The sequence below is a fragment of the Pantherophis guttatus genome, chromosome 9 (genome assembly GCF_059756535.1).
Source record: "Pantherophis guttatus breed Tessera chromosome 9, ASM5975653v1, whole genome shotgun sequence".
NCBI lineage: Eukaryota > Metazoa > Chordata > Lepidosauria > Squamata > Colubridae > Pantherophis > Pantherophis guttatus.
The window spans coordinates 430120-440115 of record NC_142071.1 but is presented as its reverse complement, the minus strand read 5'-3'; the positions used below and the strand labels follow the sequence as shown (position 1 = coordinate 440115).

The following is a 9996-nucleotide window of genomic DNA, read 5'->3' as shown; positions in this document are numbered from 1 at the left end:
CAGATGTTAATAAAAGATGTGAGCTCGCATTTGCCATTGTATATTTTAAATGGTTCTTCTTCTTAGCTACTCCAAGCTGGCTGTGGGGGAAAGAGGCTGGCAGCGGAATGGCGTCGCTGTTCGCCGCGGGGCCTTCGGGGGCTTTCATCGGACTCCCCCAGAGATCGGGGCCGGACGCTGTTCCGAGGCCGGAGCCAGCGGAGGGGGGGGAGGCACAACGGAGAAGCCCCGCTGAGCGTGGAGAGCGCGGCTCCTCCGCGGCTGCGCCCAGTTCCCGCGGGCCAGAGGCGGCTGCGGAGCGCCACGTGCCTCTTCCGGACCAGCGGGGCCCGGACTCGGTCTCCCGTGGTGCTTCGCGCCGCCCGCCCCGGCCAATGAGAACCTTCGTTACAGAAGGATTTCGCGAGCCATTTGTAAGAAGCCATCGCGGAGGCCGCTCGCCGCCTTTCCTCGCCGGCCGCCGGGCCGGGAAGTGGGGAGGGGGGCCGCCAGGTAAAGGCGACGCAGAGGGACCCGCGGGGGGGGGAGGGGGCGAGGGCAGGAAATGACGACGCGCGGCCTGGCGGTCCCCGGTTGCCAGGGCGACGGGGAGAGCGAGCGGCGGTAGCGCGTGACGTCAGAGGCAGTCGGAGCAGCTTCCGGGTGTTTGTGGACTGCACCTCCCAGAATTCCCAGCAGGGGCGACGCTGACCAGGGCATTCTGGGGGTTGAAGTCCACTCACTTTATAACAGCCAGTTTGAGACCCACCAGGAACGCGCGGCCGGCCCGGACACGAAGCGCGGCTCCCGGGAACCGTTCCGGCTTGCTCAGGCCCTTCTCGCCCAGCGCGAAGGAGGCCGCTCGGCCGGGAGAAGCTTCCGTGGCCGCGCTGGCGCTGGGATGGTGGGGGATGAAGTCCGGCTGTGGCTGCGGCTGCGGCTGCGGGCGAGGCGAGCTAGGGGTCTCTCTCCTTCCCCCCCCCCCCCGCTCAGGTCCCGCTCAGGCGCTGAATTTCATGGAGCACAGAAACCGCAGGGACCCCGGAGGTCCTCTAGTCCAACCCTCTGCCCCAGGCAGGAGGCCACGGGGGTTGCAGTCGAAGGGCCGCCCGATCTCCTCTGGAAAACTCCGCTCAGGCCTCCCTTCCGCCCCCGAGAGAGCCGGGCATCGTAGTTCCCCTTGGGGCTGCCTGGGCCGGGGAAGGGAAGAGGCTGCTTTCCCCTCCTCAAAAAGAAGACTATGATATATATATAGGACTGTTCTCCTGCTTGAGCAGGGGGCTGGACTAGAAGACCTCCAAGGGCCCTTCCAGCTCCTTCGTTCTGTAGTCTAAGCGCCTCCCTGCAGAGCCTCTTTGGGAAGGAAAGGGAAGGGAAAGGAAAGGAAAAAAGGAAAAGAAAGAAGGGAAGGAAAGGAAAGGATGAAAAAAGGAAAGGAAAGAAGGGAAGGAAAGGAAAGGAAAGGATGAAAGAAGGAAAGGAAAGGGCTTCCGGGAAAGCCTCGATTCCTCAGACTTTGGCTGCAGTAAACCACTTTTCCATCTGGGCCTCCCCTCGGCCAGCCCTTACGCAGCCGATGCTCTTGAGAACAGCTGGCAACCCGTGTCCCAATTCGACCTTAAAGGAGGCTTTCCTGCACTTGGGACCGTCTAAAGCCAAAGCAAGGAGAGCTCAGTGCTTTGTGCCTGTGGCCAATTCGTGCCCTCCATTCCCCACAGGCTTCCTACACCCCCAGGGTCCTTTTAGTTGTCCATGGTGATCGAAGCCTCATCACTATTTTATGGGCATCTTGCAGGTAGGTTGCATGTACAAAGGCTCACGCTGACATGGCCTTCATTGTGACTCTGTCACACACACACACACACACACTGTGACCACCTCTGGCACCAAACTTTCTGCTGATTTGGCTGCTCCACAAGGCTTCGGTGGGCAACAAGGAATCCTTTCACTCAAGGAGTCAAAACCCTCATTTTGCCCTTAAAAATGCCCTACAGAGGCTGAAGGGGTTCATTCTGCCCACTCCCAACTGCTTGATGCCATTGCTGCGCCCACCGTTTCACACTTGCAGCTTCCTGCAGCATGGGACTCAAGACACACGCACCACTAGATCGCCCTAATCTTGCACCAAAACTAGTTTTGATCCCCCCTTGACAAAAGCCTCTGCTCAGCCTTTGGCCCTGAATCCTCTTCAGAGCTGCTCGAAAGGAGAAGCGGCTTCCTCGTCTTCTCCTCCTTCCAGTGGCAGGGAGGGGATCCTGCTGGTTTGAGAACCAGGGCGAGTGGAGGGACCCCTCCCCACCCGCGACCTGCCTGAGGCCTCATTGTGACACCACCAGAATCCTGAGGAGGATTCACGGCATTCCGCCCTTTCCCGTCCCCTGCAGGGCTGGGACCGGCTCAGAGCGGCTGCCCACAGGCTCTCTGCTCAGTGCTGAGCCCCTCGGTGAACCACACAGTCTCCTGGCAATGGTGGGCCATCAGATGATGGGGAAGGGGGGGGGAGGGGTATGTTTTCAGCTTCTCTTTGTTGCTTTTTAGGTATTGGGTTTCTTTTCCTGCAGCTCAGCTCAGCTCCTCTGGAGAATAACTGAAAACATCTCCTCCTCTCCATTTTAGGAGATGGCCCACTAAGGAGGTGATCAGATTTGCCCAGGACTTTTTTTTATGACCTCCCTAGTTTTGTTCTTCTTCCGCTGACAAGATGGATGGAAGCAGGCTGAGCTGAGTCTGCTGGGGCCGGTTTTGTAAACCAGCTCTCCCCTGTGTGCTTAGCTCAGCTCGTGGTGCCAGAAAACCCAGTCTCGGCAGCAAATGGGGGGGTGAGTCCAGGAGGTTGCTTTGAATCTCGGAGGCAGCCTTTCTGTTCTTCCACTGAAGAAGGGCAGATCAGATATCTGAGTGTGGCAATTAGATCTGGCTGGTCGGTTATAATCTCTCTAGGAAATTCTCCTATGCAAACCATGGTAAACTGAAGTAGCGGAAAAGGTCTCTCTTAAAATAAGCTCTGTTCTGTCACTATCTTTACGATAATTCCCCAGTTGGATGTGCTTTTTTAAAAATTGGCTTACCATCCTCCTTAGATATCTCACCTTTGGCACCAGGATTGCCCTCTGCATTTCATAAAATCATAGAACAGTAGAATTGGAAGGGGCCTTGGAGGTCTTCTAGTCCGACCCCCTGCACAAGCAGGAAACCATATACCATTCCCTACAAGTGGCTGTCCAGTCCCTTCTTAAAAGCATCCAGTGATGAAGCACCCGGAACTTCTGGAGACAAGCTGTTCCACCGATTGTTTTCACCATTAGGAAATTTCTCCTTATTCTAGATTGCTTCTCCCTTTGGTTAGTTTCCATCCATTGTTTCTTGTCTTACCTTCTGGTGTTTTGGAAAATAGTTTGACGTCTTTGTAGGAGCCCCTCAAATCTTGGAACACTTATCCTGTCACCTCTACTCCTTCTTATCACTAGAATAGACATACTCAATTCCTGCAATCTTCCTTTGTATGTTTTAGCTTCCAGCCCCCTAATCATTCGTGTTTCTCTTCTTTGCTGGATGCTTTATTCCAAGTGTGATCTTACTAAGGCTTTGTAAAGCAGTACTAGCATTTTCACATGATCTTGATTCTGTCCCTTTATTAATGCAGCCTAGGACTGCATTGGCTTTTTTGGCTGCTGCCATAGACTGTTGGCTTCTATTTAAGTAACTGTCCACTAGAACTCTTAAGATTCCTCTCACAATTACTTGTTTTAAGCCAGGTTTCACCTAGTCTGCACCTATACAGTTGGTTTTTCTTGCCTAAGTGTAAAACCTTAGTTTTATCTATGTTGAATTTCATTTTGTTAAATAGGGCCCAGTGTTCAAGTCTGTCAAGATCTTTTTGGATCTTGAACTGGTCTTGTGGAGTGTTGGCTACTCCTGCCAGTTTAGTGTTGTCTGCAAATTTGATGAGTTGCCCTTCAAGTCCTTCATTTAGATCCGTTTATGAAGAGAATGAAAAGAATTTGGGCTAAAACAGAAACAGTAAACAGTAAAACAGTAAACACACTTCCCTCCATATGGAATTGTGGATGTGGTTCCATTAAGGGCTACATGTTGAATATGATTTGTCTAGTGGTAGTGCTGTTTATCCCACATTTTTCTAGCTTGCCAAGAAGTAAGTTTATTAACATGTTTTATTGAGATCTAAGTATACTACGTCCACAGCATTTCACTAATTTCTCCAGTCCATTTCTGGTGCTTTTCTCAGACAAGAATCAGAGATGGTAAATGTTCCCATGAAAACAGTTTAAAACCATCCCAGGCGGGACCCCCACCCCCACCCCCCAAGGACCTTCAAGCAGGGGCTTTCTACTGAATCGACCTTTCCCGCTCCTCCTTGGCCCAGGTTCCCTGAAGGATGGAATCCGGGTCCCTGAGGAGCAAAGTCCCGGCGTTCTTATCAGACCTGGGCAAGGCAACCTTGAGAGGCATCAGGAAATGTCCCCGATGCGGCACCTACAATGGCACTCGTGGGCTGAGCTGCAAGAACAAGACCTGTGGCACCGTCTTCCGCTACGGCTCACGGAAGCCAGCTGGCGTTGATGCTGTCAAGATCATCACCGGCTCAGACCTCCAGGTCTACTCGGTGCGGCAGAGGGACAGGGGCCCTGAGTATCGGTGCTTCGTGGAGCTGGGCGTCTCGGAGACCACCGTCCAGACTGCGGATGGGACCATCCTCACCCAGCTGAGCTCTGGGCGCTGCTACCTCCCGGCGTGTCTGAAGGCAGCCACCCAAGGGGTGGTGGAGAACCAGTGCCAGCACCTGAAGCTTGCCGTGGGCTGCCAGGCAGAGGCCACCCCCTTGACCCTGAAGAGCTCCGTCTTGAACGCCATGCAGGCCTCGGCCCAGACCAAGCAGGCCCTCTGGGAGCTGGCCACCCAGCCCACGGGGCCCCTGGTCCAAAGGGTCACCAAGAACGTGCTGGTGGTCAAGGGCAAGGCCGGCCCGAAGCACAGCTTGGGCTACCTCCACATCACCTTTGCTCCCAGGTCTGCCCACAAGCACCCGGCGGGGCCCCGCTTCTTCTGCCCCTGCCAGTCCTTGAGGGCCAGCAAGGCCGGCCCTGCCGCCGAGGAGGGCAGCCAGAAGTGCATCCATTTCTTCGCCTGCCTCTGTGCCTTCGCCAGCGACGAGGCTTTAGCCCAGGAGTTTGTGGATTTCCTCAGCGATGAGTCTGGTGGTAGGTATGCACGGAGGACTGGACGGCCCCTGGGGGGGGGAGACCCTCCGGCCCCCTTCAGCCTCCTGAGCTTCAGCACTGCTAACGGGCAAGAGACGTGGTGGGCAGCTGGGTCAAAGGTTGCTGGCACACAGGCGCTCCCTGGCTGTCGTGCTGCAGCTGGTTGCTGGGCTCTTCCGAGAAACGGGGAGGCTTCTGGGCAGCCGTTTTCCTTTCCCAACTGCAGGTTTGAAGTCCCCGGCAAGAGCTCCGCCTGCTTGCCAGCCGGACTCCCCTCTGCCCTCGGGAGACCCTGCGGCCTCCAAAGCGAAGCGCAAGAAGAAGGACGAAGGGCTGGGTGAGGAGCTCCAGCGTTGCCTCGTGTTCTGGGTGGCTCCGGGTTCCACACTCGGAAAGAGGCTGGGAGAAGTCAAAACGCACCTTCTGATGGTGTTCAATTTGGGCTTTTAGGCTTGCAAGCCAGCAGCCCCCTCTTGTCCCAAGATCTGGCAAACAACTCCTTGCAGAAAAATGGGCTGAAGAAGGCGGCCGTTGCATCACTGAAAAGGCAAAGTGAGTCCATTCCCATCCAGATCACAAGGCCGCAGAGCCCCCCCCCCGACAAGCCTCCCCCCCACCCCCAGGCTTAGGCATGGCTACTTGGAAGGCCGTTCAGGGCCCTTCGCTTGGCTGAGACAAGGGAGACTGTCAGTTGTGAACTTAAACATGAACCGGGAGGAAACGTCAGCTTCATTTCGCTTTAAAATGTCCATGGCAAAGGACAGAAGCCAGAGTTAAGAGTTGTTCTTAGAGCCTGTCTGCACAATGTTTTTTTTGGGGGGGGGCCTTTCTGCCCTCCCTTGCAAGTGGCTGTTTCTTTGCCCCAGGATGCCGCCTGGGGGGCCGGGAGGGGGAGGGAGCGAGACTTGCAGCTGTTCTTGCCTTCCTTTTGCTTAGCTGGCACTCAGGTGCTGGAGGAGTCGCAGGTGGCCTTGTCCTTCCTGGAGTGGCTGGCCAGCGTCACGGAGAGGGTCCACCAAGCCATGCACTACCAGTTTGACGGTGAGTCCTTCCTGCCAGTCCCACCTGCCTCTCCCGGCCTCAGTCGGACCAGAGGGAAAGCAGGCCCTGCCCTGTGAACCTCCCCCCCCCTCCCCAGGGGGCCCATGGGAAGCTTGAGCTTTGGTGCCAGGTCTTGGGGTTTTAACCATTTAATTGTAGAGGGATGTGTGAGCGTCTCAGTTTGATTCAAGATGGGCGGCTATATAAACATTTTCAATAAGTTCATTAAATAAATTTCCTGAGGTGCCCATGGCTTAGTGGGAGAGCGTGGGTGGGAATCTTAAGAAAAGCCCCCGACTCAAAGGCAATTCCTGGCGACTGAAGGGCACTTTGGGGTCTCCCTGGCTCAGGGCAGTGAGCCCCACCCCATTTGCACCCCTTTGCCTGCTCACCGCCTACACCGCCTACACCCTGCAGCGTAAACCTTTAAAGCCAAGGAGGGGAAGAATTGCGCCGTGGCCCAGGGTTTCGGCTCTGCCCTTTTGCCCGCTGCCCTCTTTCCTGCGTTGGCTTTTCTTTCCCCTTCAGGTCAGAGGGGACCTTTCCCCAGACAGGGGCAGGTGGGAGGCTCAGGGCGGCTGCCCCTTGTTTCCCAGGAGCAGGAAGGATGGTGGCAGTCAGGCCTGGGGCGTCTCGGCCTCTTCTTGGTGGAGAAGGTTCTTGCACTGCCTTTCCCAGGCTGGTGGCCCACTGGTGCTTTGGGCCTAGAGATTTGGGGAGTTCCAAAAGTTCTGGAAGGTTTTGTTGGCCCCTCCAGGTAGACCAGACTGGGAAATCTCTGCCATGTGGATCAGTACTACTATAAAGCTGTAATGGAAGAAACTTGCAAGTCTCCCTCCCTCTCTTTATCCCCGTGAGACATTTTCTCAGCCCCCTCTTCTCTGACCGCTTTGTGGTCTGTTTACCCTGTTGGTCACCAGGGCTCTTTCAAAACACACAAGCTTTCAGCGGAGCCCCCCCCCCGCCCCCCCAGCCTTCATCCCAGAGTCCTCCTCTCTTTGTTGCTGCTCTTTCTGTTTCTGCCCTGTCTGAATCCTGAGACTTTCCAGCCCCGGTTTCTGAGATGCCCTCAGTCGCCAGAGGCTCCTCCTGTGTTTGCGTGTTTCCCTCAGGCAAGCCGGAGCCCCTCGTCTTCCACATCCCGCAGGCCTTCTTCGAGGCCCTCCAGCAGCGGATCGGCCTCGGGAGCGTCAAGATGCGACTTCCCAACTCGACGACAGGTGCTGGTCTTCAGGCCGTTCTCCCCTCCTCCTGGGCCCCGGCCCCATGGCTCAGGACACCCCCCCCCCACACACACACACACTCCTCCTGGGGCTGGACACAGACTCAGCCAGCCAAAGCTCTCTGCCTATGGCCACCGCTCTGCTTTGCGGCTGGTGGGATTGAAGCGATTGAAGCCTCTGCCTCTCCCTGAGCCCAACCGCTGGGCACGGAGCCTCCTGCCAAGGCGAGGCTGCGATTGGCTCAGCCCATGGAACCGGTGGGGCGCTGCCTTCCTTGCTTGACCGACACAGAGCCCGGGTGCTGGGCTTGCAGCTGATGGGCACCCTCAGTGGAGCTGTCTCTTCTGGGCAGCCCCAAGAGCTCTGGGGACCATATGCCACAGATGATGGCGCTCGTTTGAACCCCTGTCCCCCCCCCATGGCTGGTTTTAAGACAGTTGTGTGTTGGCTGGCCACTGCTTGGGGCTGACGGAAGAGGCTGCTTTGGTCTACTTGGCTGGCGAGAAGAAAGTCCCAGGGGGCAATCCCAGGCCTTGGCTGCAGATGGCAGGGTGTGGGGGCTCTCTTCCAAGGCCTCCCCCCGCCTTACTTCCTATCGTACAAAGGTACAAGCAGAGCTAATCTTGGCTGCTGTGGCTGCTGCTGCTTCTGACTGACATTCTCCTGGACGTCTCAGCTTCAGGATCTCCTTCCCTCCTTAGGATCCTGACTGGCCAACATGAGCAGGACAGAAAGGGATGCTGGAGTGTCCCCCTCATGCCAGAGGCAGCCTTTTGCCAAAGGAAAGGGGGTGGGAAGGCTACCTATTGCAACACCTTCCTTCCACACATATGCTTGGCACCCTCTTTCCTTTCCCCCCCCTTTTTTTTTTTTTTGGCAAAAGAGTGGTCCATTTTGCTTGGTAGGTCTTGTCTGATTTGGGCGCAACTTTTATGATGACTAGACAGGTGTTTTATTTGGGCTGTTTCGTATGCCTTTGACCTGCTTTTATTTGATATGTATTATTGTTGTTATTGTGTTTTTAATCTTACTAGCACAAATGCCCAGAAACATATATAGGATTATACCTCACCGATCAATTTTTTGTTTCCAGCTTTTGTCCGCAAAGATGCCTTACCGCTGGGTACCTTTTCTAAGTATACCTGGCACATCACCAACATCTTGCAGGTCAAGCAGATCTTTGACACCGTTGAGGTGAGTCCCGCTTCCCCTTCCGTCTCCTGGCTTGCAAGCTCTCCGTTTCCGAGCAGAGGAAGGGGAATCTGGCATGTTTGTTGAGGGAAGAGCAATGGACGGAAGTCTCTCCAGCCACCTCCAGTTGCTTTAGACCAGGAGATTTAAAAAGCCTCATTTTCTTACTTGCTTCAAACTTTTCAGATTTGCTCTGTTCATCTTCCAGAACAATCGCTTCCTTCCGCAGTGAGACGGGGAGAGGCTCTCTGGGGATTTCTGCTCATCTCCTCTTTTTCCAGATGCCTCTAGAAATAACGCGCAGCTTCATCCAGAACCGGGATGGGACCTATGAGCCTTTCAAGTGCCCCAAAGTGGAGGTGGAGAGCATTGCCGAGACCTATGGACGCCTGGAGAAGCAGCCTGTCCTTCGCCCCCTGGAACTGAAAACTTTCTTGAAAGTTGGTAAGTGTGCACAGAGCTGACTTCCCCTTGTGTGACCTGGGAAGTGGCTCCTCTCATTTTCCTCCTCTCAGGCAACACTTCCCCGGATCAAAAGGAACCGACGCCTTTCATCATTGAGTGGATCCCAGACATCCTCCCCCAGTCCAAAATTGGCGAACTGAGGATCAAATTTGAGTACGGCCACTACAGGAACGGCCACCCAGCCGACTACCAGGAGCAGCGTCCTTCCCTGGAGATCATCACCTTCCCTTGAGCTCCTCTCTGCATGCGCAGCCTCACAGGCTGGCCGGCCTTTCCTGCTCCCTACCGGCCACTGACCGGAAGAGCTGCCGTTTCGTGTGACTGTGCCACCCACCCACCCACGTTCTGCCCTCAAGGAGCTTCTCTTGCAAACTCCCACCTCCCAGCCGTGCCACATAGTGGAATTGGCCCTCCCCGAATGCCCAGGCCAGCTGGCGGCTCCAACAAACCCAGAGCGCTTCCGCTGTCTTCTGCACTGCCTTCCTCCCAGAGGCGGCTGTCATCCCAGCAGCTCAAAGGGTGGGGGGCTGGATGCTACAATCTCTTTACTGGCATATTTTACAGTATATTTTAAAAATAAATTAAATTAAGGCCATGGCAATGTTGCGAGATTAGTCCTGCATATAAAAGAAAGTGAATCCATTCCCTTGGCAGCTGCTAGAAGTTCAACAGGTGATGCCACGAGTATGTTTACCTTCTCCAACGACCGGTAAGGCTCCACCCCACGCTACCTTGGAGGCCACCACCCTCAGCCCCTCAAACGACAGCCCCCATATAACAGAGAGCGCCCGCTGGGTAGGAGCATGCTCACAGGGCAAGGCCCAGGGTCCCAAGCCCAGCCCACCTGGCTAGGCGGCTCCCTGAGGCAAACTAGCCCA

At 55.5% G+C, this 9996-nt stretch overlaps 1 protein-coding gene across 9 annotated transcripts; it reads left to right on the top strand.

The window, feature by feature from the left end:
- The first annotated feature begins 269 nt into the window (after positions 1-269).
- C9H2orf42 (chromosome 9 C2orf42 homolog) lies at positions 270-9719 on the top strand. Of its 9 annotated transcripts, XM_087875719.1 has the most exons (11): positions 402-492; positions 1698-1774; positions 2518-2614; positions 4364-5198; positions 5425-5535; positions 5649-5750; positions 6135-6239; positions 7352-7459; positions 8556-8656; positions 8935-9097; positions 9169-9719. In XM_087875719.1, exons 4-11 carry the CDS (start codon positions 4376-4378, stop codon positions 9348-9350), a joined length of 1695 nt encoding a protein of 564 aa, XP_087731845.1. In that variant the 5' UTR covers positions 402-492; positions 1698-1774; positions 2518-2614; positions 4364-4375; the 3' UTR covers positions 9351-9719. The 9 variants fall into 9 exon arrangements, with proteins under 9 accessions (XP_034286548.2, XP_034286547.2, XP_087731845.1 ...); XM_034430656.3 differs by lacking the exon at positions 2518-2614 and having other exon boundaries at positions 393-492; XM_034430657.2 differs by lacking the exons at positions 1698-1774; positions 2518-2614 and having other exon boundaries at positions 270-492.
- The last annotated feature ends 277 nt before the right edge of the window (positions 9720-9996 follow it).

What these genes read in the sequence shown, in the direction of transcription:
- C9H2orf42 (XM_034430657.2), top strand. Translation starts at nt 4,376, where the DNA reads ATGGAATCCGGGTCCCTGAGGAGCAAAGTCCCGGCGTTCTTATCAGAC. An exon ending in CCTCAGCGATGAGTCTGGTG is followed by an intron (nt 5,199 to 5,424) that starts GTAGGTATGCAC and finishes TCCCAACTGCAG; the next exon opens with GTTTGAAGTCCCCGGCAAGA. An exon ending in CATGCACTACCAGTTTGACG is followed by an intron (nt 6,240 to 7,351) that starts GTGAGTCCTTCC and finishes TGTTTCCCTCAG; the next exon opens with GCAAGCCGGAGCCCCTCGTC.